The sequence below is a fragment of the Diadema antillarum genome, unplaced genomic scaffold (genome assembly GCF_040938485.1).
Source record: "Diadema antillarum isolate AM-2024a unplaced genomic scaffold, OU_Dant_1.0 seq00001003_RagTag, whole genome shotgun sequence".
NCBI classification, from domain to species: Eukaryota; Metazoa; Echinodermata; class Echinoidea; order Diadematoida; family Diadematidae; genus Diadema; species Diadema antillarum.
Window position 1 is genome coordinate 597,556 of NW_027271841.1, and position 27,917 is coordinate 625,472.

Sequence of the window (27,917 nt, forward strand, 5' to 3'; positions counted from 1 at the left end):
ATCCTCCCCCCCCCCCCCCCCCCCCCCCACAGTAACAAAACATTTTGGCCATTTCTATTCCTCCATGACACACGGTAGAGTAACCACAATGACAAAACAGAAATGTGTGAAAAAAAAGGAATGAGGCACTTTATAAAAACAAAATCCTATCCAAAGTAAGATGAGAACTTCCACAAAACGTATGCACCTGGCAAATAGACAGGTATTGAACTTTATTTGACCCATCAAATTCCAAACTTTTCCAGTGTTTTTTTCTTTTAAGCCATTCATTGTTAGTGTTTCATTAGGTAGAGCAAGATATTCTCATTCATATGATCCATCTGCATGCTTGGGCTACAGACCTTCCAATGCCACTCAATTTTTTGACTTCATAAATGAGTCTCAAATTGGCAACACATTTTCCATCATTAACATTCCTGCTTGTCTCTAAATCTGGCATATTTTGGGTAAATTTTTTTTGAATTACTGCTGACTTTAGTAACTCCACCGGTTCCATAAATTTCTTTTTTTTTCCTCCAATGTTCAAACACGCAGAGACACTCAGAGTTGCCAATTTAGTAACAGGATGTCGATGACACTTTCTGGCGAAAATTCTCATAGGAATTGATGGGTCAAATCGAGGGGGATGAATAACACTGAAAAACCACATATCTGCAAGGAGAAAAAGGACAAATCATCCACATACAGGTCCTAGAATGTGCAGGTCACTCATTATGTCACAACAATGCAGCTGCCAATAGGTGGGCTACTGTTTCTCACAATTACACATTTGTTTAAAAAAAAAAAATGACATTGAGGAGCAGATGCTATGTACATATGGAAATCAATTGGACTTGATTTGTCATATTTTGTTACTTTCTCTCTTTTTTTTTTGCATCTGGACACATTTAAACAGTTTGGAAAATAAACGAACTAATTTTTTTGCAGCTTTACTGACAAATGCAGTCAATTCTCTTCATTTTTTTTTCAAACTTTCTCTTTTGAAGTAACAATGAAAACACCAAAATCTGACAACCTAGAACAATTTCACCAATGTGACCGGGTAAAATGGCTAACATTCAAATAAAATTATATAAAGCAAGCATATCTTATAAGTCTGTACTTTATTGGCACTTGATGATATATATATAGTAACAATTACTCTCTTTTACTTATTCTATTTGAACACTTAAAAACTCCAAACATAGAACACATGTACACAAATTCACTGTGAACTACACTGTCTTACTACCTCCAGTATATGTAGATCCTATGTCTCTTAAAATATAGATTTACATCTTATATTTCATCTCTTAAGTGTGTTCTCCTTCACTGACAAATTGTTTTATAGAATATTAGAGTCATATCTTCTAAATTATAAGCTTTTTTTTTCCCTCTCCTTTTACACAGATGCGTAAGTTCTAGATGCTTCCTATGGGATATCCAGGAATCATTCTGTAATCCCAATTCCACGGATGCCCCTAAGCTTACTACTGGAAAGAGGCATCACCCACGATAACAGACGCCAGTGAGAAAGAGCCTTCGTGCTCTTTACATCTCTCCTTCTTGTGTGTGGTTCAATTTGTTCGCCCTGTTGCACTTGGAAAACACTGCTTACATTTCATCGCACGCAACGATTTCACAACTCTTCCGCTATCTACGAGGTGGAAGTCAGTGTGACTACAGCGACTTGCACGTTGCTGACGTGATGACCGTAAGACGATCCTGTGTGCGCACTTTACCGTGCAACTAAGTGATATGCGCTGACTCCATGTTATTTACTGTGTGCTCCATACTAAAGAAATACAACACAAACTTTGACATGAATACCAAACTAACCGAGTAAGCAGATCGTTACACTGTACCGTCACTAATTTACAGCAATGTCTACTGTTTTCCAACGTACAAGAATGAGTATTGCAACTTGATAAGTTCAGTCCAGTGATAGGCGATGCTTGTTTCTATACAAGAGTAGGCAGTGAAAAACAAGCCAGATACATGTTCGCTCCGACAGTCTCAGATACCAAACAATTCAGAGCGTAGAGTGAAACCTTCAATCTTTAATCACAGTCAGAGAAAGATACGTGTCATTTTTAAGAAAATTTCCAGGGAAAAAAATAAAAGATGAAATAAGAAGAGAGAATAGGGCTATCAAAGAGGCACGTTACACATGATGGGTTTAAGGATGCATGAAAAATGGTCTTGAATCAAATGACGATTTGTACAAACACAAGGTCTCCTGCTTACCAACAAAAGTTCATTCCTACATTATATTAGTACATGTGTGTGTGTACTTTAGGCAACACAGCTGTGAAGTTACTTTATGTCTCTGGGGGGAGTGCTGGCAACAACACATAATCATGGCAGCCAACCATTTAAAAGCATGTTATCCTTCTAATAAAAAAGTACAAAACCCATATTCAGCCATTTCAGATGGTTGTGTGCGTGGTATTTTTTCTTTCTCCTACTATTATGTCTGCAAAGTTGTCACGGCATTAATTCAAGGTAGAAGGCCGCACTATACAAAGTTAAAAATGGAGCACCCCCCTGTAGTCAATATTGTTTGGTCACATGTTACGTCATTAAATTGGCAAAGCTTCTGCTCAATAATATCCCTTCATGTAAATATCACATTGGGAAATGGCTAAAAGAAGTAAAGTATTTCAGGAATATCATGGCTGTGAAAGTTTGCTCACCATGCAGAAAAAATTCCAGCAACAGAGTTGGCCTGGGAGAAGATACTACTCAATGTTTGACCACACAAGGGATACAAGCTGCTCCAGTTTAAAAATTTAATATTAGCAATTTCTTGGACCCCTACAGAACCTAGAGAGGAGATTAACATCAGTTTGTGAGAAGAAGAATTAAAGTTACCAGAATTTCTAGAGGCCAAGGAAGCTGGTTTCATGTTCACCAGTTGCCACTGGCACCTATTCAAACTATGGATGGAACCTGGATAAGAAAATTACACACACACAGTGAAGAGGAAAAAACAACTAAACAATTTTTGTAATATCGCTTTACTATGGTATGTAAATGTCCTATGCATGCACAGAGGGTTGCGGTTATGATATAGGAGGCAAGGGGGAGGAGGAGGAGGAGGAGGAGGAGGCCAGAGATAATCGCCCCGAGAAGTCCCGCTCCGGTGTCTTGAGGAAGTAGCTGGCGTTCACGTGCCTCGAGAGGGCGTTCTGCGCCATATCACTGTTCGGGAACACTGCCAGCACCACGTAGTTGGCGGACTGCTCCGATTTGTCCACCTGGCCTGTGCTGAGGGCCTGAGAGAGTGGGCTGTGGTTGGGCAGCCACTGCAGGTCCACCCCGTGGCGCAGGAGATCGTCCAGGTGGGTCAGAAGGCTACCGCAGGTGGTGTCGGGGGACATGGCACATACCTCCACTATCTCGGACCCTACAAAGGCACAGGAAGAAGGAGTACACTGTTGCAGTTGCTGTTCATTTTCAGACGAGCTATGAGTGTATCATCCATAACACTTATACCTTTGAAAAGCACAAATGAAATTCAGACATTTTCCTATATACCACTGGTCTCTTGAATGGTATGCCACCATCTGTAATCAACTTCAAATTGACCAGATTTCTGACGGTTTTTTGGTACATTGAATGGGTTAATGGCAGAACGACTAACACTTCTTCCAAATGATATCCATATATCGTTTGTGTCAGCAAAATCCATCACTGTTTGTACATAGTGAAATTGTCGGGATTCTAGGTTTTTAATAGGTGTTTCTGTCACAAAGTGAAAAGTATCTCAGTTTTTCAAAGGGGGCATGATACTGCAGAAGCTGAGAAAATCCAACTGTAGATAATTTTACTTTTATCATGTCCACGCTTTTAAACAATCCACTGCAGTCCTGCTTATAGATGAGAGTTGCAATGTTCCTTTAATTATTTACACAACATTAAACCTATCATCTAGCATTCTTCAGGGCAAACGTTAAGCAAGAATCGAGAAATGAAATTAATTATGCATCAATCAATCAATCAATCAATCTTTTCACTTCTTAAACTCCTATACTGCTATACAATTATGTGGATATCAATGTCCTCTTGGATACTGTAAAACCAGAAATGTTTGTGTGCATTGTAATTCTGCAAATTTTCTGAGAGTCAAGATTTGCAAAATTAGAATGTACATAAAAGTTCCTGTCAACACTACGTGCATTGAATGCCAGTGGCAATTCGCAAAAAAAATCATGCCACAAAAAAGATTGGGTGTTCCAATTTTCGAAAATTTATGTTGCGAAAAATATCTTGCTCTACAGTAGGCCCATAATGAAGTTTTTTATTTCCTTTGCTAGTTCCCAGTGTCCTATGTCTTACCGTGGCTTTCCGGACTCTCTGATACCACTAGGCTGTCCCCTTGCACCTTGCGCTGTCTCCTCGGTGCTTTGGACTGTTTGGTTGACTTTAATGAAGGCCTCATCCCTGTGTGGGGAGGTAATAATAATAATAATAATAATAATAATAATAATAATAATAACATCATCAAAATCAATCCCTCATGTTCATCCCTCACCTTGACGTGAAGAGTCGTGACGTGATGATGTGTCTTCAATGTCAGATCGATATCTACACATTATCGTGATTTACATAGAATCCAAATTCATAAGTGACTGTTTTGTTCTTTAATATACACATTTCCAAGTTTCACTGGGTGCACAGCAATTCGTATTTGATGGAAAATTTGATGTGATTGTGATGTGGACAAGGGAATGTATGTTATATGCATTAATGTACCCCTCTATGCATTGATAGCTAGAACAACAGAACCCTTTTCTCATTACATAGCTTCTTATGGATAGCGAAGTCTTCACTTATGAAAACAGAGCCAACTAGAAAAGCACTCCGAGAGCGCAGACCTCCGCCAAGCAGTTACTTTCCACCGATGATCTTGCTCTTCCATAGAGATCAGTGATTTCCAACCCCTGAAAAATCGCCTGATTTCCCAATATAGAAGCCTTTGTTACGTCATAAACCCTCAGATGCGCGGTGCGCCTCGCCCCAGCAGAAACTAGAGCACGCGCTTTAGTGCGCGCATGAAAACTTCAAAAATGCGAAGCTTGAACTCCCCAGTTCATTGACCCTACGTGGCAGAATATAGAAAATCCTTCATAAAACCCATAAAAATTTCTGGACCACTACCAAAATTTAATCATCTGTTTCTTGTGTCATTCTCAACTTTTCCTGCAAATTTCATCCAAATCCGTTCACAACTTTTTGAGTTATTTTGCACACGGACAAAGAAACAAACGAACAAACAAACTAACAAACAAACCAACGGTAACGAAAACATAACATCCTCCCTTGGCGGAGGTAAAAATAGGGTAAAAGCACAGAGTGAAAGGAGTGCTGATGAGCTTGGATAAAAGCAGAAAATGTCATTCAGCACCAACCTTTGTCTTGACTGCCAGGTCTTTGGAGTTGTGGTCCAGGACTCTGTGATGGCGACGTTCCTGGGCTGTGCAGCCCCTGAGGTAGCATACCGACACCCATCCCGAGACCTGGACCATAGAATTCCCTTGGCCTGGCCCCGTGTTGCTGGTCCAGCCCATGCCCTCTCCGCTGGTGCAAGGGATTGTAGCCCATCATGGTTTGGGGCACCATGCCCGGGGCCCCTGCTACACTGCCTGGACCGGTGCAAGGCACAGACTGAGAGTAGGACACACCTGGCCCCAAAAACTGCGGGGACTGTGGCCGCTGGCTGCCCAGGAGCCCCGGTCCCTGTCCTAGAAGCTGCTGTTGTTGTTGTTGCTGCTGCTGTTGGCTGACAACTGTCATGGGTATGCTGTGGATGGACTGGGAGCTGGGTGAGGTAGACCTTGGCACTTCCCCAGGGCTAGCCAGGGTGGGGCCATAGTGAGAGGTACTCCCGCCCTGGGGCAGTTGGGACTGGTAGAGTACTGGTACACTCTGATGGGAGGTGGAGGAAGTCTGGTCCATGGGGGCTTGGTACACAATCTGGGGCTGGCCGGGCTGCTGACCGGGAGGCTGCTGGGGGGACATCACCCCCATCCCGGGGAACCCCTGGGTGGAGTAGTAGCCCTGGGGTGTGCTGACTGCTCCCTGTTGGTTGGAGGGATATAAGACACCGCCAGCTGACTGCACTAATTGGGGAGGCTGGCTGGTGGGTGCAGGCTGCTGGGGATGGGGCTGGGATGGGGGCACACCTTGGACGGCTTGGGGGCTGTAGAGGGCAGAGGGCGTGGCTGCTCTGTAGGCTGCAGGTTGAGGCTGACCACTGTACAACACCTGACAATATCAACAAAGAGCATAAAGATATTGACGAGCAGGGGAGGAGAGTACAGCAGAATATTCCAACTAGCTGTCGGACAATGACGAAAGGTACAGACATTTAAAATCAACAATGCAGTCAAGTTGTATAGGGTAGAAAAAGTGTAACTCATGTCCTCACGAAACAAAACATCAATTATTCCTGATGAGAAAGTCTGTTTTCTGATATTCTATGCAATCTGATAAATGTATTATTCATGGCTCCTTTTTATTAACAAGCACACTTTCAGAGGGCTGCTATCAAATACTATCAGCAGTTATTTTTCCTTTCCCATTAGACATAAGATACTGTCATTTGGTCCACCAAAAAAAAAAATACTGCTTAACAAACAAAGTAAATACTTTGTTTTGTTAATATGATGACACAATTTAGATGTAATATATGTATACACCACATTTTAAACAACACAATAGGACAAGTAACACACAAGCTATCAGCACAACTTGAAACAAATTTTTATCTGCACCTGCTGATGTGCTTGAGGAATGCCTGGTTGTTGCCCCACCCCTTGTTGCTGAGGAGCTTGATGAGGGGCCGGGGCTTGGGATGCAGGACCATGGGGGAGTATGCCCTGTGGGGACGGGGGTAGCCCTGCACCCCCTCCCGACCCCCCATGTCCTCCAGACAGCTGGCGGATCATGTAGGGCTGGTTCATGCCCTGCTGTGTCTGGAGCTGCAGCAGGGGCGGGTGCTGCTGGGGGTGCGGGTGGGGCAGCTGCGGAGGTTGTGATGGGGGCTGCTGAGCCCCTCCAGGCGGCTGGTGATGTGGCTGCTGGTGGTGGGAAAGTGGCAGTGGCTGGTGGCTACTTGCTACACCCCCAGGAATGGGCTCTGATTCCCCACCTGAGATCTGCCTAGTCAGAGCCAGACCCTGTAGTTGGCTGCTCAGATCAGCATACTCCTGCACAAACAAACGAACAAACACAACCCCAAAACGTCACCTACAAATGTAACTGATACATAAAAACAATGATTTGAGTGATACATTTTATCAGAGATAAAGCAAATTAGAAAATTGGGCTCATAGACACAATTCTACATCCACACACTCAGTGACAGTCTATATTATTGCAAACCAATTGTCAAAGAATTTTGTGAAACACTTTGTGCTTCAATGTGTTGCCAAACAGCAAGAGCAATTATTTGAAGATAGATTAAAAATTCAAGCAAATACAAGCAAACACTGGTCAGAATCAAATGTTAAACTTTCATTAATATGCCTTGATTTGCATTAACAAGAAAATCTGGATTATGAAGAAAAAAAAGACCCACATAAAATAATTACTGATAAATTGATAAATGACTACAAATGGTAATGAAAACAAGGACTGTTAACATGAGCAAAAAAAATACAAGAAACAATATAAAGACAGCATGCTACAAAACAATACTACTATCATGAATTTCATGCTTGTGTACACAGCCGCTCTGCATGTTACATACAGCACATGGAAGCTGTAACTTGACGTCATAGGTCATTTAAACCAGTGACAATCTCAAAGTGACTTGGAGAGACAGTCTGAAAGTTATTTGTCCAGCAATATAGAGCAATCAAAACCATGCACTCACAGATCTTCAGCGGTAAGTCTATATGTAACAGGCAAATGTCCATATACCGTAATTATATCATACTGTACATGCCATTTATTCATTTAGTCAAATTTTGTGCGAATCAGGACTTTTTGACAAGTTTGTGAGTGGTGAAATTCGCAATCGTGAAGTACAGTACCTTGGTAATGAAAGGAGAAATGTATGCATGCATGTCACATTTATGTCAGGATCAGAATATATATTTTTTGAGTTGTTTAATTCACAATTAGCACCCAACATGTCAAACATGGGAAAATAAAAATACCCCCCCCAAAAAAACAAAAACAAACAACAACAAAAACCCCAAAACATGGCGTATACAGTAGTCATGACAAGCACACAGATAGGCATTGTGATGTACTAAATGATGAAAGTGGAGAAGAGAAGAATATAAATATATCAATTCTTTGCAGCCAAAGTTACAAGGATATACAGTGTAGCACTGGCAGGCTACAAGGGGGAAGAACATGAACAGAAACTAGCATGAACGCTAAACAGTCATTACAGAGCTACTAGGATTCTACAACACATAATCTGCTCTTTTGAAGAATCTACCACAAATAGAACACCTCAAGTCCATCTAAACCAAGATGACTACGGCTCATCAAGCCTACATCTTGTGTTTTATCAGTTCAACGCTTTCTCTTCAATCAACTGCCATTTCACAGTCTTGGTAGACCTCTACCAGGACTCAAAAACAGCCTAAATACAGAGCATACAAGGCTCTAGAACACAGAAACTTTGATTGGGTTCCACAGCACAGGGAAATTGAAGGCTCGACAATGGGGACCCCCCACCCCCCAAAAGATTTACCCATCAACACTTGGGATTCCATATCATATAGACAAATAATGGGGATTCAAGCATACAGGCAGGTTAACTTCAGACTCTACAGGATGTAGGCTGTACAGCTTAGGACGATGCAGCAAATATACATCTCATGACAATTTGAGACTATATAGCATCAAGAAACCTCAACTCGGGACTATAAAAAGGATAGAAACAATAGACATAGGATTTACTGTGTGCCATTTTGATTCCAAAAGGGGGAGAGGGTTGGGTTAGGTCTGCAGTGTCTCTGGAATTTAATGTACGATCTACAGCATGCAAGCAGCTTAACTTGGTATTCCATAGCACATAGACAACTGGACTGGACTCCACTGCATACACATAAAAACGGAGCTATGTGTTACACAGAGAAGTCTATGTAGCGTATGGAAGTATCAAGGCAACTGAACCTGGGTTTCTAAGTCGTAAAATTGCAGAATTTCTAGGATAAATCCAGCAAAGTAGAGCAAAGGACAGGTTTTTGTGCAGACACTGAGAAAAGTTCTGATATATATATATATATAGATCTAACTACCCGTACACTTCACCAGCGACTGCTCTTTGACTACACAACATGATCGACACAGTGTAACAAGAAACCAGAAAGGAGTACTACTTTCACAACAGCCATCTAATTGTTGCACCAGACTTTCCACACAAACGTACACAATTTGACCATGGTTGGATACTAAAATGCAACGTTTGAGCGTGGCTATTGCAACTGTAACTACAACTATGAGACAAGACTGACACAGCGAGGCTAGGTAGCAGAAGCTAGCTAGCTACTGGAGGGGAGGCCCCTACCCCAGAGTGCTGGTGTTGGACCATGACAGTCTGTGGCTGCTGCTGGTGCTGGTGCTGGCCCTGATACGTGGAGTGGATCGAACCCTGGGCTGGGCTCTGTCCGTAGCCCAGCGGACTACCCCCCGCCGCCCCGCCCAGGGGCTGGCCAAAGCCACCGAGGGTGGGGTGATTGGATGACGAGACCTGGTTTGTGAGTCAAAGTTGGTTAGTGAGGAAGAGATGTGGGCCAGGGCAGAATTTCCTCATTCTCATCAATATCACTCCTACAGGGAGTTTTAGTATTAAACAATCTGACCAATATCACACGTGAAGGAGTTACAATTATGGAGATACTTCCTTTTTCCACTGATTACTTTACATGCTAACAAAGTGTACATAATTACATATTGTGTGAATCTATTCCCTGTCAATATTCATTTACCTTTCTCTCTGACATGACTTTCGAATATCACCATCAAAAGACTACTTGTCCAAACACCAGTCCCACCACTTAACATAAGACATATCATCTTCATAAACTGCAAACCACCATCACGCTCAGCATCGCTACCTCACCCTATTGCTCACACCATCACAAATGCAAAAAGATATCACTACTTGATGCAAACAGGTTTCAATTGATTTCCTTGGTTTCCCACTTTGATTTACAATATTCTACTCAAAATCATCCCTATAACCTGCATATCTAACCTGGACGACACATGTAATTCTAACATAACCTGGAAACTTTAATTTCCTGTATGGGGAGGCTGCAATCGAAGCAATACTCACTATTGCCTGACTGTGCTGCGCTAAGCTCGGCTGGCTTCCAAGCTGCTGCTGATTGGCCAACTGCTGGGCGGTCTGAGTTGAGAGGGCGTGTCCCGACACGCTTGGCTGCAGCTGATTGGACGAGGGTGTCTGAGAGTTGGGTGGAGAATGGACCACCATGGGTGTGCCATCTTGGTTTAGGAATGGAGTGCCTAATAAAAAAAAGAAAAGATGGAAAGAACATTTGTCGGGAGATCCATGCGAGACTCGGGTCTTCATCATCTGCAGACTAATCTATCAAATGCCTTCTTGAGATGCAATCTACTGGATTTGACAAAATTGCTTGCAGAAGAAAATCTCTACCCTTTCGATCCTACGGGGGAAAATATTTTAAGTTGTACCATTATCTTTCTACTCATCCAAGTAGGCTACTTATCATCAAATACAACGAAAATGATAATAACTATTCAGATTAGCACGGAGCAACAAATACAGCAGGGCCCAACATTAGCAGTGGCCCGGAGCAACTAAAAATTAATGGTGGGCCACCACACTTTTCAAAAGATCGTCTTTTCATGGTCCAATCAGGCAGCTAAAATCTAATACGAATCTTTACGATTTCCATTTATTTTGGGCCACTACATTTTTTTGTCAGGTCATCAAAATCAAAAATTCAATTTCACCGATTTTAGTTGGTCGAATGGGAAACCAAAGAAAAAAGTTAATTGTCAAGCCCTGAATACAGTCATATAACTAGTCTGCCAACATCAAGACTATTTAAAACCATTAAGAAATTGTATCTCAGAGCATGTTGTTGTACTTTTTCTGTGTAAAATGAGTCCCACAATATAAAAACCCCCCACACATATACACATACAAACACACGCACACACAAGAAAAACGATGTGGGAAATAAATGTAGCTGGAAGCCAAGTCATATCGAAACAATGTAACATTTTTTCTCACATCTTCTATCATGAGATCACTGTTAAGCACTGCTCTTTGAATTTAAAGAATCCTAAAAGTTACCTCAAGACATTGCTACACAATCCTCACCAGTGTGCTCATCTGTTATTATGAAGTCATCTACGAGCAATGCTCTTTGAAATTAAAAAGTCCTAATCGTTATCTGAACACATACTGTATACGCTATAATTTTCGCGTACATAAATTTTCGCGAATTGCCGCTGTCACACATTTTCGCGAGTGGTTAAATTCGCGATTGGGGGACCAGAGAAAATATGAAGTGGCAAAGAAAGTGTGAATTTTCAACTTACTAGCAAATAAGAATGATACTAGTTATACACTGCATGAAAAAAACTTACCAAACTCTACTAACTAGTAAGTTTTAAGTGGTTAAGTCCATCGCGCTAGATTTCTGACGAGTGGTCCCCTTGCGATAATGGATTGGCTCTCTACAGTATTCGTAAGTAGACGTGGACGTGCTATATGTACGTAAACAAGCTTAGCCAGTACAGTATATAGTCTGTTCGGTAAGCCATGACATGGTATACTACTAGTACTGAAATTTTCGTATCATCAAGGCAAGGGATTCATTTTGGAAGGTAATATTTTCGCATGTTGTTAAATTCGCGAATAGCTCCCGACTCGCGAAATTCGCGAAAATAAAACCCCTGCGAAATATATAGCGTATACAGTAGCTACACAATTCTCACCAGTCTGTGGGTTGATGATCACGCTGCCAGGGGGAACATTCTCTATATTGGATGTAGCAAACAGAACTGGTTGGCCGATGCCAGGTCCCGCGTGTTGAGGCAGTGCGCCCTGCTGTACTATGAGGGGTACCCCAGCGTGCGTGTGAGGTTGCCCACTCTGGCCCTGGTGCTGTTGTTGTTGCTGCTGTTGTTGCTGCTGCTGCTGTTGCTGTTGCTGTTGCTGCTGGGTGGCCAGGGGCAGCAGCTGCGGCTGGGTCTGGTAGGCCTGGGCCCCGACGCTGAGGGGGAATGCACTGGTCCACGTGACCTGTGGGCCCTGCTGGAGGGAAGGCTGGGAGGAGTAGGGCAGGGGTGGCTGCTGCTGCAGCTGAGAGGGGGCAGGGGCCTGGCTAATGGGGCCTAGAGTGGGCTGGTAGGGGGGATAAGGGGAGACGAAGCTTCGCACTTGGCCGTGGGGGCTTGTGGCACCGCGGTCCACTGAGTCTGTGAACAAAGCACACCAGCGAGTGTGACAGCAAACATATCATAATACACTACATCTCAAACAAGTCTCCAAATTCAGCAGTACCGCACATGGCAAATGACTTACAATAAACTATGCTGACATTTTACTGCACAACACTCTGTTCTATTTTTTCTATAAAACATAATGTATGTTTTGAAACATTGCTCTGACCTGCAGACAGTGAAAGGTACTGCTATTCAATTTGATTTTGATCTCTTGACAAAATAATTTGTGCACACCTTTTTATTATTCCGGTTGGGGGAGTGAGTGTAAAAGAAATACTTTAAAAGCTGTTATTTTTGAGAGGATTTAATTTTCTCAAATTTCGCGAATCTCTGTTGGGCTGCAAATTCAACAACATGCAAAACTATTGCTATGTACACAGAAAAAGTTGCGTGCACTGATACCCTCAGTGTCAAATCACAAAGAAAACATCTTGTGAAAATGTCTGTGACCTTCTTATTCAAGAAAATATCTTTGTGCAAAAAATAACAGACTTTACACTAACAGGTAAACAAACTGAACACTGCACGCAAGTTTTGCAGCTGATAGGAAGGACCTTTTGATGCCATACATAAAAACAGACATACATTACAAGTGTAGACCATAAAAGTTTTGTTTGATGACAGCGTCAGAGTAGCATCAGTGCCTGAGGGATACAACTTGGGTCTTGGGAGGCAGTTCAGCCTTGTACCTCGTCACGCAGGTTCTCTCCTGCCACTCACTCACCCATGGGGTGCAGCTTGCCCAGGCTTCCGCGGCTGCCGAGGCTGGAGCTACTCCGGCTGCTGGCGCTGCTGTCGTTCCGCAGCAGCAGCTTGTGGGACAGGCTGCCGGCGAAGCTGCTGGCCTTGGTGACCGCTGGGATGGACGGCCGCTCGGACCCGCTGGAGTCCACGCTGCTCCACGGCCGGTCCTTCTGCCAGTGGGAGGAGGAGGAGTCGTCTGATGTGCCGCTGTTCTGCCGGCTGGTGGCCTGCAGGATACTCTTTGGTCGGCTGGGAGGTGGCTCCACTGTCAGGCACTCCTGCAAGGCGGTCACAGGGAGGGGAATAACATTATAGCCTCTTTCGTATAAACACATACGCAGGTTTACTGTATCAGTATTTAGGACAAGCCTCCCCTTCCAAACAGTAGTATCACTATAGTGTAGATGTAGAGTGGGTACTCCTTTCAAGTTGGCATGTTAACATTCCTAAGACTTATATATTCCGTGCTTGGCTGACAGATGACATATATATGCAAATACACAACACCCTATGCCAAATGTTGGACATGCTGGTGACAACTGCACTCACACAAAGTCAACAAGTGGTTGCAAGTGGAGCTCCAGACATGTGGATAGTGGTACATGCTTGCACTGATAGAGTGGTTGCCACATGACATGCACTGCCAACACCATTAACTGCAATAATACCGACTTGACGATTGATACAAAGGTTTGACGGTTACATACACACACAGAACAGGCAAAAGTTGTGACATTTAACCTCAAGACATGACATGCACATTACTCAAAACATCAAAGCTTATGGCAAAGAGATATCACAAGTTCACGGTAAAATTCCATAAAGGCCTCTGAAAGTGTATAGCACATTTTCTCATCGGATTAACAGGGGCAGCAGAGTACATGGGTCAATCAAAATGCCTGTAACCTGACAGGGCCACAAGGCTATAATCACATGAGTGTCTTCAGGCATGAATGGTTTCCTAGCATGTGCTGGAATGATTTGATTGAAATGGGAACTGGAATTATATATTTCTATTTCTCCTGATTTCTATTCAAACAAAGAGATTTATGTGTTCCCATGCCGAGTGAAATCACGAAAGACAAACTGATGAACTGATAAAGGGGTACCACTACTGTAAAGTCGGATATTAGACATTACAAGTGAAATTCTCTGCACAGGGTCTGTGAACGTGTGACAGGCATACTGTTTGACACGGATCTAGCGTAAACGTACCGTAGTTACCTCTTGGTTAAATATTCTGGCTCTCGCCCTCTCATACTCCTCATGCCTCTCTTCAAAGGACTTGCTTCGTTTTTCGTCTTTTAAATCGCCCTTATCTTGGCCCTATAAGAACACATCCAGAAAAACAAATAAAAATGGAACGGAAAAAAAAAATCGGAAATGAAAAGGAGAAATCAAATGATAAAAACAAGGCAACTTGAGTAAAAAAAAAAAAAAAAAAAAAAAAAAGGAGAGAGGACAAGAAAGGGATATGAATCATCACTATTTAGTGGCCATGCAATTAAACACCAATCAAGGTCATGGCAACCTGAATCTGAGGAGAAATCAAAGCATAGTTGAAACGGCTGCTGAAGAATTTTCTGAAGTGAGAGGGGCACACTTGGCTTTCCATACATGACTGCCAGCTTTTACAGCATAGCCAAGTGGAACAAGACGTCGTGTGTGCTTCACAATGATTCTCTGTGAGCATAAGATTTCTGACATCATTTTCCTTTTTTTTTTTCTTCTAACAAGTCAGAAAAAGAAATTTACACATGTGACATTGCGATGTCGGCTGAATTCTTTGAACACCACAATATACCTAAACCACAAATGTTCAAGGTCGTAACCAAACATACCCTAATCGTGTGTTGCTCAGATATCATATTAATTCTTGGTACTGAAGGACAAGCTATCAATGTACCTGATCTCATCAATAACCCAGTCATTTTACTTTCATATGCCACAGTTGATGAGCATATGTCAAACAGAAGAAAGGAGCACATAAACAAAATCTATGCTTGAGCCTAGAAGCTTGTCAATTTTTCTTCCCCGTATATGATTGGTTTGACAGATAGACTGTACTAGCTAATCAGTCTACCCAGTCTCATTGTGAACAAAAAACTACATTCATTCTGGGGGAGGGGGAGAGGAGGTAAAGTTCATCATACACAGTCAGTGGTTAAAATACATAATGCAACAGCAATACTGCCCCATTTAGATGCAGAAAAAGAATAGTGAAAGGAGATGTAGGCCCTTCTACACAAATTAAAGCTTTCAAGGTCGATCTTCTCTGGGCAGAGAAATTTGGTCCACTAATCCTCCTTTATTTATTTATTTTTTCCATATAAAGCATGCTATAGGTAGCTTACAGAAATCTCCAGAGTTCATAGAAGAATGTCCTAAGTTTGGAAACATGGTAATATACAGATTTCATACAAAAAAGGCATCTGAAATTCAACATTAATTTTGTACAGACTGTAAAATTGAATGGCATATGATTTTTGCAGATAGAAATTCATGCAGCACATAAGAACACAAGCAAATATGATCCATGCACAAATTTACACTCTGCATTACTACAGCATAGACATGCACCAGTAAAAAAAGATGATTTTTTTTTTTTTTTTTTTTTTGGGTCTGTAGTGTCACACAACACTGCAATTGTGTGATATAAATCAAAGGCAAACATGAATGTAACGGAAGAAGCACCAGGAAGCACCAGTAATGCTGCAGACTTTTTAGTCTTTCTGCTCAAATTTTACAGGTAAATTGTGCAGGAATCATGAGAAAAGTTTCCTGCACACGCTTATTACTTCCAAAATAAAGAAAAAAATTATACAATGCAACAAACATCACTGCAGGGTTTTCGCAAAACTGAACAAATGTAAACAAGTCATGATTTTGAATAGTGCATAACATTGACATGGCATCACAGCAGTTCAAATTGCTCCTTCATCGAATTTCATAAACGTGAAACTTTTCCCTTGTGAACATCCCCTTCAGAACAGTACTCAAAAACATATGAAATATATATGTCTTGCACGCCTTTTTGATGCGAAAGAGTCTTTTACTGCCTTGAAATGAAATGTATAAATGATTATCCAATTAGTGAAAAGAGCAGTTATCCATGGGCAATGTAATCATCTGACTGGGTCCTTAATTTCAGGCAACAAGACCAAGTGCTATATTTGATGCTCAACTTAATAGAGAGAGTGTCATTCATATGCTGATCTGTCCCATTGTTCTGAAATGTTAGGTCTTTATATTTGTTAGTGTGTTGTTGTTGTTGCATTTAGCTATTGCTATTATCATATCTTATGGGGGGGGGGGGGGGGCTCTTATTTCATTTCAGTAATGAAAGACTAATTTTGTATGCCTAAGAAATCCCCTTTTTACTGCATGATTCTCCCAATATAGAATTTGACAGAAACTCTGAAAATGCTCACAAATATCTGCTATTAGATTACGGTACTCTTAATGTGCTTTCTTCTCTATCTGGATGCGGGATCATATCTCTCTCTCTCTCAGAGGAGTATAAGAGTGCCATCCTGTATTTCTTTCATTATGTTTTGATATTTTGTGCTATCAAATAATCTATCTACTCTCTGTTCGCAATGGGAGTCATAATTTCAAAACAGATCATCAAAGTATGCTCTGTTGACTGTTTAATAAAAATGAAATATTGTAATGAGATTCACTGTGCCTTTATACCTTTGAAAAAGAAAGCTCCCCCCCCCCCCGCACGAATGAAATGTATGTGTCCATGTTACATTTTCCAAACAAAAGGAATTTATGTCCTTATATGCAAATATTGTACACGAGCTTATGAAATGGCATCGACACAGGTGATATAATGCCTCTTCCAGGGGTGATCAGAAAAATACTCTGAATTCTGCCATAAGACAGGGTAGGAGTTAAAGTTACACCATTATGAACTTTGAACTTTATATCACCCCCATCCTCCTAAGTTACTGAAGAGGTCAAGGATCAACCAAACTCATCCTACCTCTTCATCCTTGTCATCGAAGCTGGTCGTGTTGTCTCTCTTCAGGATCTTCTTGGCCGTACTCTCCATCGGCTCTTCTCTGATGTGCTCTCTGAATTTCTGCTCAGGTCTACGAGAGGGCGAGAGATTTCAGCTTCATTTATCACAGCAGTCATACAAAAAAAATAGTGAATTGACCCCAAAACAAAAAGATATTTCACACAAAATAAAGTCGCTGATGCACAAGAGAAAATTCCAGGAAAGTTGGACTAACATCTGAAAGGTTGGCTCTATTAAAGGGAATTTAACTCAAATGTACATGTGGATTCAGTGACTGCAAACACATTAGTAGTACACAGTGGTGAAGTTTGATGAAAATTTCTTGAAGTTTTGGTTAAAACTACACTCATACTTTTATCTTTATTCCAATGAATCTGCTCTAGTTCATATTTGCACAATGCAACATTATGATACTGAGGTGGATGAATAAATGTGACTGTCATTACAACACATTTTCGAAACAAAAGTTTCATTATTCGTACAGTATTTTTGTCAAATCATTTCAACAAAATACAAGTTTGATTTTCTTAATCCAGGTAAAACTACAATCGCTGTTTGAGCTCACAGAAGAGGATACAACCTGCCTTTGTGGTACCTTGCTGTAAACTGTTCACTCATGAAAAAACATCCATTCAAATCAATCACAATCTAAACAAGCCAAGTTGAATGTCATATTCTGATATTAGATTGCTATGATTACAGAAACAGTGTCCTAAATCTATTCTGGAATTTGGAATGCTTACCTATCTAGGTTTGCATCCACATACTTCATGGTTGGGGTCTACATAAATTGCATATCATGACTACTGAAATCAAATTCTCATTGATAAGTTGACAAACTGCAGCGTAGAGGAATAATTCATTGCAGAATTCCATCTGTAGTTTAGGTATACTGACAAACTTCAAATACCATGACATTTACAGTGTCAGCTGGCAAAGTGGGCACAAATTTCCCCAGATTAGCAAAACGTTAGTCTGATCAGCTCGATGAAGCCCTACTAGTTGGCACAATGATATGAAATGATGGTATTTTTTGATTTACAGGCAGCCGAGGATAACATGCAATTTGTGCAGAATCAGTAACACGGCCACACATTTCCATGTTCGCGCAAGATTTACTGCCATGCTCTGATGAATGTTTATGACTTATCAAAATAATTGTGATTCATCTCCCCTGCCATCTGCAAATTGCCTGGCGGGACGAGATTTATGCGACAGACTTTGAGGTGGAATGGGAGAAAAAGAAAAACATATTTACATCCAAGGGTTGTCAAACGGGCATAGCTTTTCTGTTCTGTGCCACTGGCTTGTTAAGTCTCACCAACTGGAAATCCTGAGGTATGGTATGAATACATTTTGGCTAAATATACTAACGGAAAATGAAATCAACGACAGCCCAAATGGTGAGCCAAGACAAGGACGCCTCTTCATGGCGCAACTCACATTCTTGTGTTTGGCGTTTTGTTCACAACCACTGCTTTCCCTGATTGGTCAACATTGTGGTCAAGGCCAAAGTAGGCGGCAACACGGTGGACGATCATCCGGTGGTATGATGTCATGGAGGGGAACTTTAGCATGTGTTCGCTGCAGATGAAACAAAGATTTACATTCTGATGATAATCTCTGTGTATGCAAGTGACTGAGAACCCCGCCTTTACTGGCTGAGCTAAAAAAAAAAAAAAAAAAAAAAATAGTTGGATACATTATTTCTGAGATTTTGGTCTTAAATATCATTGTACCATCAGCTTTGAATTTAAATGTGAAATATAAGAATAAAAGGCAAAGAAAATTAATATGGCACAGTGAGAAAATTGAAGAACCTCTTCACACATCTGAGCATGTGGAACTACTAGTATTGGCCTAGAATGGTTTCCCGAACAAACCAAAGCAAGCACTAGCTCAATTAGGTGGAGCCGCTACTCTTCTTCACTCCTTGATATTACAATGGGCAACAGCTTTGAGATAAGGGATACACTCACTCGGACTGAATGAACCTGGTGAGTTCGTTCTCCAGTTTGAGCAGCATTGTGCGGTCATTGGCTTTCTGCAGGGTGTCCACGATGAACTGGTGGAGGTCCACCCCACTGGAATCTGTGTAGATTTCCCTCTCCTGGCTGGGCTCTGGGGAGGCACGGAAATATAAAGTACAGACATCAATTGAGTGTGCGGTGTCTTTAGAAGATCTCAATTCTCCACAAACAGTGTACACAGATGGAGACAAGAAAAGTATTATTATGCAAATTAAGCTTTCTCTTAATGAGAAAGAACAAATGTAGTGCACTCTCATAACCCAAACATTTGTTGAACAGAGACGAAAATATACAACATAAATATACTCTTGCAGAGTAGCTGTCACTGCTCACACATCGAGTCGTCTGTTTCCCCCAGAGTCACGAGTCTCCCAAATGAGACAATGCTATCCGTTGCACACATTTGCTCTTCATCACAACTGCATTATCTTTGATGGGAGGGTATGGTGTGATTTGAATGTATATATAAAGTCATCTGATTCAGCATCATATGCTAGTTGTTATGACGCAAGACTGAGGAAAATTCTGAATGTGGGGGACTGCAAATACATGTTCACATCTAATCCCAAGAGCCACCCCCTCCACTCTATAATTTGTGCGAAACATGATAAATCAACTGCCCTGTGATATTAAAGAATGTCCTAATAGCCAGTTAATGACATGAAACCCCTAAAATAGCACAGATTACCTCTTAAGCATAGGACATACAAACAAAATGTAACAATTTGAGATAAACCTCTGACCTTCATCAGATTCTGCCCCTTTGAGATTTGCCCAAAATCCAATTAATAAAGTGACACAATCTACGTCATCCCTAGTAGTACTGGAATCATAAACATTGAAATGTCAGAATCTGACCTTGATCACTATCTGACCCCGGATACGTTCACCAGAATTTGCCCAAAATGTCATCAGTGAATGAACATTTCATACTATACTCATATACCAAGTTTAATGAGAACATAAAAAAATTGGGATCCTATGATCCTAGCCATAAATTAAAAAACACCCACACAAACACACATACACACTCAAACACAAACTCCCTTATCTACCTTGTCACATTTCATCCTTGCACAAAGCCTGATGAAAATCAGATCATTTATTTCATCATAACTCCTTGAATTATGATATATCCACCATGAATCTAGGCGGACGCCCCACAAGCTGAATGCCCCTTCAACCCCCTCAGCATGGAGGCATTCGAAAATAGGTCAAGAAAGCATGTTCATGCACAGCCTTTGGAGGATACACATGGGTGGGGCAAAAATGGAAATGACAGAGCAAAGAGAGGGAGACAAGATCAATAAATATGGAAAGATAGATAGATAGATAGATAGATAGATAGATAGATAGATAGATAAATAGATAGATAGATAGATAGATGAATAGATAGATAGAGAGATAGATAGATAGATAGATAGATAGATAGATAGATAGATAGATAGATAGATAGAGCAAGCTGAAGAAATCCAGAAACTCATCAAAGGATGTACCATCGACAAGAAATAAGAAAACAGTGAAAAAAAAAGAAAGATGATGATATCAAAATTTCCGAAAATGCAGGGTAGAGAGATGCTGATCACGAGCTGTGGGTAGTTGTAATGCTTAGCTTTTTTTTAAATCTCTTCAGAATGAGAATGTTTCCATATCTGGCAGTTTCATACCTAGGAGTGAATTATTTGATTCCAGCAGGTCAATTGACCATTCCTTTGGAAAAAAAGAAGAAAAATTAATCACAGTGACACCACTTCAGTGTGCCTCCGGGCCCTTTCTGCCTTCCCTTGAATTGCTAGTGAAAGTCGAGCCAGGAAGTAACTATCTTGAATGGTGCCGGTTTTCCTATAACCAGCCTGCAGTCAATTAATCACCTCTTGGTTCTTCTCCTCTTCCTCATCTCATGCAACCTAAGCTCTTTCTCTACTCCTTCTCCAACCCCTCCCCTCCCTCTCCCATCATCTACATGAACCTGACCCGATCACAACAAGCCTGGGAGCAAAAGGTCTAGTGATACCATCACATGCTAACCCTCTCCCTGCCGCTCACATCTTCTAACTCAGCCCTCCTCCTCCATCACCCCTCCCCTTCCCCCTCCCCATCTCCCTCACCATCCCCCAGCCCATTCCCTATCCCTCTCTTCACTAATCTCTCCTCTCCAAATCTGGGAGTGGAGCAAAGGGTCTAGTGATACCATCACATCCTAACCCTCTCCCTATCCCTCCCTCACCGCCATTCCCCATCCCCATCCTAAATCCCTCCTCTCCATTCCGCTCCTCATTCTCCACCCCAAACTTGAATCCTCTCTCTTTTTCCCCATCCCCCATCCAGCATCCCCACTCCCCCCCCCCCCCCCCATGAATACACCCAAACAAACATAGATCTCATGTTGTCACCTCTTGATAGCGCTGGCTCGCTACGAGCCTCCAGACTGCCCTGCTTGTGCACTCGATTCGACGGCGTCTCACCACTCAGCTGGTGAGGCAGCCTTCGTATCCTCTTGTCATCCTAGGAGAAGGAACAAGACAGGGTCACGTGGGATGAGCGTAAAATTAAAACAAAAAGTACTGTTAGCTTACACGTTTAAACCAACACAAGGAGAGAAGCTTAATTTGTATGGAATACAAGACATCAATCAGTTTATATGTTTAATCTTTATGCCATTTTGACAGCATCACGACGTAGTGGAGTACATGTATCTATCAAAATGGCACACATGGATGGATATTACTTGATTACCAGTTGATTTGCAAATGTACGGCAAATAGCGAATAATTCTGAGGGAATGAACCTGATTGTAATTCCTTATAAATGACAGATTGCCCTTTCTGTAAACAATCAACAAACAAGCAAAGAAAAACAGATTGCCCTTTCTGTAAACAATCAACAAACAAGCAAAGAAAAACAGGGAAAACTGGACAATGGAAAAGTCATCAACTCTCCTCTTCCTACATATCAGCAGGTTCTTACCTCACCAAAGTTGAGTTCAGGTGTAGACGGTGGTGACATGTCATCTGAAACTGGCTGACTCCGCAGCAGAAACTTCTTGGCGTTGGCCCTCCGCCTAGAGGGGGTCTCTGCCTCCTCCTGGCTTGCTTGCCTGCGCACCCGTGGCATCCCTTCACCCTCCGACTTGACCCCCTCCTCTGACCCCATCCGCCGGCCCAGCTTGGGGTTGCGCCCACCTCCAACCTTGCTGGAACAGTCATGTTTCTTATTGTTGCCCTGCCCGTCAGAATTCTTCCCGCCCGGGGAGTCCTTTTTTGTTGACTCGAAGGAGCGTTCCTTGCGGAGACGCCCCTTCCCGTTCCCCTCCTTCCCTTTTTCCCCATCCTGGGATTTATCAAATGAGTTTTTCTTAGTCAGCATGGCATTCCTCTTACTGTCCTGCTTCTTCAGGTCATTGTTCTTGGCACCGGCAGGTTTGGGATCCGCCTGCTTACCTGTCTCCGACTTGAAGTTCGCGTCCGGTGCATCGATGCGTATCTCTGTGACCTCATGGGGCACATCGGGCACTTTCTCCTTGCCATTCTTTTCTCCTATACTGATTTTTGGATCCATAGTCGCTGAGATATTCTTTTCCCCCCTTCCTTCCTTTTTTTGGTTGTGGTAGCTGTACCTTGGTATTGATCCTACAGCACTGGCCCTTGCTTATGTTCAATATATTCAGGCATCTGGAAGCAAAAATACAAACAAGGAGTGATGAATGTTAGACTCACTCCTTATCTATTTCATGCTTGTGGGCAAAGTACAAAACTATTACAAAAATAATTCAAGATTGATAGCATCATTCAAAGTAATCCTACATTCGTGTTTAGTCGCCCTGAATGTACACAACATAAAAGTCCTAACAATTCAAGAAGAGAATACAGAGTCTGTTGTAGAACTAAATTGTTTTCTTCAGTCTTATCATGCAGACAAATAATAATTTGTCTTTGTCTTTGTCCTCTAAAGCGGTTTCCGATCATCAGGTGAAGACTGTACATGTATATGTGACCCGCAACAACAAAAGGATCCGAAAGTCAGGGGAGCTCGATTTTCTGAAAATGACATGATATTATTCCCTTACTCTTCTACTTTAATATCATCCACATATAACACGACTCCTAGAAATACTCGGTTGTGGAGATATTGATGATTTTATTAGAGCATGTCGAACAGTTCAGGAAATGAGCATTTCGAGAAAACCGCCTTTAAAGTTTTCCTTCCGACACAATCGTGATCAAGGGGAGGAAAGACAGTTTTCAACTCTTGACAATAGAAGATAATTATGCTCCTAGCAACCTCCGTGATGTTCATTCAAGCTTAGTGCCAGCAGTCTATGCATGATCACTCCCTCGTTGCTAGGGGTGGAGTCTATGTGCGGCGCTAAATCCAAATCTTCGGACACGTCTCTGTTCCGTTGAAAGTTGGAAAATAATGGCCCAGAAAATGCTAATTTCTTGCCTTTCCTTGATCATGGAGCTTCATAATTTCGGCAGATGATAGACGATACATTAGACTACAAAATTACACCAAAAACAGAAATTCAATGGTTTTGACCGATTTTGATGATCTGACTTAAAACTCAATTTTTTCAGCTCATGCGTCAGCAACTTTCGGATCCTTTTGTTGTGGCGGGTCACATATATCTATGCAGTTCCAGTTGAGAATCTTATTTCACATTTTTAAACAGCACATTAAGGGAAGTGCTCGCTGAACAAGTAGTGTCGAACATGAATAGACATGAGGCTTTGAGATGTGTCACATGGATGGACCTGACTGGTTTTCCAACATCTCTGCCCCCATCTTCTTGCTTGCGTCATCAGAGTAACATGACATGATTCTTTTACTCCTCAGTTTGGTTTGGACCACAATCTCATTGATTACAGTTCTAATACTACCTGATTCTATCTAGTTTTAATCTATGCATACAGAGGTAGCTGGTTAAAGAATCTGGAAGCTGCTTTTTACTAAAAAAGAAAAACAAAACAAAGCAAAACCCAAATCCATGGCATACACACAATGCCTCCTAGTACAATACGGGATTAACTCTCTGTGTGTCCATAAGGGTATTTTCGCCACCCAAGCCACTCATTTCATTTCCATTAGGCCTGCCTGGTTGCGCTGATTTGCTAGAACAAGGTTTAACCACAAACGGGGTCTCCAGCGGATCAGCTTTTGCTAGCAGCTCCTGAGACCGAGTATCGCCAGAACTGACAAATTAAATCAAACCTGTATGATGTTGAGAAACAGGGACAAAAACAAAACAAAACAAAACAAAACCCTCCCTCATGAAGTGCAACATCAGCAGATCAGCTTACAGGGCACATGGCGTGCTGAATTCATGTCTGCTATAAATATCTCAAATCCCTTTATTGCTGAAAATGAAGCCCTGATATTGCACATTTAATTATTCTTCCTGAAGTGAGATGGCAGACTGTAGTGTGGGTTTTTTACCACACAAACATCAGAGAGACACCTTCCTCTTCTGAAGCATCATTTCATCATAATGAAGTGCTGTGACCTTTATCATTCTTGGTTTGAGCTTTTTAAGGTGAAATTCCACTCCATTCCATTCACATAGACTTTCATATAACAGATTGCAATTTAACAAACAATTGTGAATTTCGATCGAAATTGCACACATGAAGTGAAAAAAAAGTTCCGGAAATTTGAAGTTTTAATGTTTTCATGAAATAGTCACAACTACATATGCAAATTAAATGAAGTGAATATTTCATCACCTAGCAACTCTCTCATTGGTTTGAATGTGACAATATTATATAAATTATGATTTTGGTAATTAATTCAGCATTTAGCGACTACAATCCCTACATCATAATAAGTCACCAATGCTATATTTGTGCTACCCTACAGTTATTCAATGAAATAGATAACCTACTGTTTTAAAGTTTGATCGAACAGAGGAGAAAAGTAGCACAGATTAGTGGGCAGGTCAGTGGCAGGCTTGTCATCATGACATCACTGCCTATCATTGCTTATTAGTACAGATACTAATTTGCATAATATGCTCATACGGCCAATAGCGATGCTTCCTAAAAACAAATGAACAAACAAACCAACCAGGGACAACAGCAATTTAAATTTCAATGGCATTTTGCTCTTATGTCCAACTTTTAACATTGCTAAGTAGTACAGAATGCTCATATGGCCAATAGCAATGTTTTCTAAAAACAAATGAACAAACAAACAAACCAGGGACAACAACAATTTAGATTTCAATGACATTCTCCTCCTATGTCCAACCTTAACAACACTTTTGATGAGGAGGGTGATATACAACATAATTTCAAAGAGAGTAATAGTTAGACATGGTTATATTGGACATCATAATCAGGCTGCTCTAGATAAGAGCACAATTTTTATTTTTCATTCCCAAGACATATACTTTTAGCAAAATGTCTAAAAGGCTTTGCTTGAATTATCAAATAATGAGCTAATTTAGGCCTCTAATCCAGTACTTGAAATGAACAACACATCATACAGCACACAGCTTAATGCTCTGAGTACGATGATCATACATTGTATAACAACAACATATTACAAGAACTCTAGTTCTCAATTTCTCTTTGATATCATTCAAGTAAGCTAGATACTTTAAAAGCTTAGCTAGAATAAATCCCACAGGAGGTATTGGGTGTGTATGCCTGTAGTGCGGAAAGCGTCTTGATAAAGTTCAAGTACTGATCTACAGGGATGCCAACCTTGTAAACAACACTACAGTACTCTGAGGGCTTGAAAGGTGTATTTTGGCAGAAAAACAGTATTTGTACCTTTTAAGCAATAGTCGTGTGTAGCTACACAATTTGGGATACAAAATAATATTGTGTAATATATATATTTTTAATGTAACCTGCATTTTTTTTGGGCAACAAACAGTACAAAATACTGCAAAATAAGTAACAGTTGGCATCTCTCGATCTATATAAGACCACAATTAACTAGAAATGTTGCTATGGTAACTGGTATGCCTCCACCATATTGCATTGTTCTCCTAATAGCTCTACAGTACATCCTGACAATGCGAGATGATGGTTTGACATGATTGGCAAAAATCTGGAATGACATGTTCAAAAGGTGGGCACGACTACAAATGTGCTGAGTGTTTACATTCCTTGAACCAGGTTTCATTTGGATGGCTGAATTGTTTCAGAGGGCAAGTACTTGGGAATTTGAGCTTTTAGTTGACCTTTGACCTTTGCCTTTTTATGATACTATCCAATTTTCATGACAATACTATTGAAAGATATTTTCAAAATATGGGGGAAAAATTGTGACATTTTAATATTTTCACTTGACCTTTGACCCCACAGCCCAAATCTTTTCTTTCAGAATCACTGTGCAGTAATGCATATAATACCATTAGTGTATTTTAATTAAGTGTATACATCGAGTCCCATAAATCTCCAAGGCATGGTAAAATAGTGGAATTTTAGTTTTTTTTTACGCTGCTGTCATACTACGTGGGAGAAGAAGTTATTGCATACTTGCCATTCTATCAAGATATCTGGCATGCTCTACTTGGACGCATGGATCGATGGGAAATTGGTTTTGCATATTCTTCTATGTACAGGTGAGTCCGGCCATGTCAACCTCGGGTCCACCCAAGATCCTTGAGCATTTGTCCCTACAAATAAGAGAAAAGAGAATGGACAATGGATGACGGTATCTTTTTAAACTTTAGTTGTTATTTCTCTTCAAAAAGATGAAATTTGACGCATCACGAGCGACCGACAGAGGAGGGAAGGTGCAGTACTGACAAGCTTTGAAATATCATTTTTTTTTAATGGTAAATCACTGTATATGCCATAATTTCACAAGTATGCTATTTTTGCACACTGAAACCTCTTAAACAATTTAGCAAGTGGTTGATTTGGCACTGGAGAAACCACATTAAAGGAAAGAAGAAACGAATAATATAACTTTTCAAGAGAAATGTTAATGATTGCCCACCTAACCGTACATGTGTGTTAAGGGAGGCAATATTTTTGCGAGTTGTTCATTTTGCATACATCTGCTGACTTACAAAAATAAAAACGTCATGAAATATACCACATGTACAACAATAACTATAAATGACATACCACTGAAGCATTGTGTCCCTTCACACACTGTACACACTTTATGATAATAGAACATGTAATTCAGCATGGCATAGACATACGATGTAGTGACATATCTGTAATGACTTCCCTAGCAACATCTCTGTTATTTGGAAGTAGCAATTGATGTAAACATTTTGTATCATTGTAGCATCTCAGTGTGAAAAACTTATGTAAACTGCAAGCAAAGAAGTGAGCTAATAGAATCTTTTATCTATTGCTATGTTGGATTTCATGCTCCATATATAATCATGTTAACCTCTGATAATAATAAAAGGGACTGCTCTCATGCCTAATTACTAAAAACAGAGATATTTCTAGCTGAAAAGTCACACATGTCTTTTGTGTGTGTTTGTTTGTGTGTGTGTGTGTGGGGGGGGGGGGGGTATTCCATGATCTTTCACTACAATGAGTTGCCATTTAGAGCAACAAAGAACCACAGGTTTTGCGAGATGAAGTGGTTTCCCCTTGATGGTATGGACACCACACTCTCATCTTGTCACCTGTGGGTGACTTCTGATAAACCATCCTCTTTCATACTTGAAGTCTCTGCATGATGGC

At 41.1% G+C, this 27,917-nt stretch overlaps 1 protein-coding gene across 1 annotated transcript; it reads right to left on the bottom strand.

Annotated features, from left to right (window-relative positions):
- Positions 1-3,044: 3,044 nt before the first annotated feature.
- On the bottom strand, positions 3,045-26,873 carry LOC139742507 (uncharacterized). Its single transcript, XM_071653042.1, has 15 exons — positions 26,746-26,873; positions 22,222-22,925; positions 21,648-21,759; positions 19,204-19,345; positions 18,668-18,808; positions 17,186-17,294; positions 14,410-14,520; positions 13,175-13,472; positions 11,941-12,423; positions 10,286-10,476; positions 9,515-9,697; positions 6,759-7,193; positions 5,394-6,249; positions 4,321-4,425; positions 3,045-3,388 (listed from the first exon to the last, which is right to left on the bottom strand). The coding sequence occupies exons 2-15, from the start codon at positions 22,810-22,812 to the stop codon at positions 3,045-3,047; spliced, it is 4,101 nt and encodes a 1,366-aa protein (XP_071509143.1). The 5' UTR covers positions 22,813-22,925; positions 26,746-26,873.
- Positions 26,874-27,917: the final 1,044 nt, after the last annotated feature.

Excerpts from the sequence above, each read along its gene's own strand:
- LOC139742507 (XM_071653042.1), bottom strand. The coding sequence starts at position 22,812 with ATGGATCCAAAAATCAGTATAGGAGAAAAGAATGGCAAGGAGAAAGTG. Across the intron at positions 18,809-19,203 it reads ACCAGGTTCATTCAGTCCGA|CGAACACATGCTAAAGTTCC; the intron begins GTGAGTGTATCC and ends TTTCATCTGCAG. Across the intron at positions 3,389-4,320 it reads AGAGAGTCCGGAAAGCCACG|GGTCCGAGATAGTGGAGGTA; the intron begins GTAAGACATAGG and ends GTGCCTTTGTAG.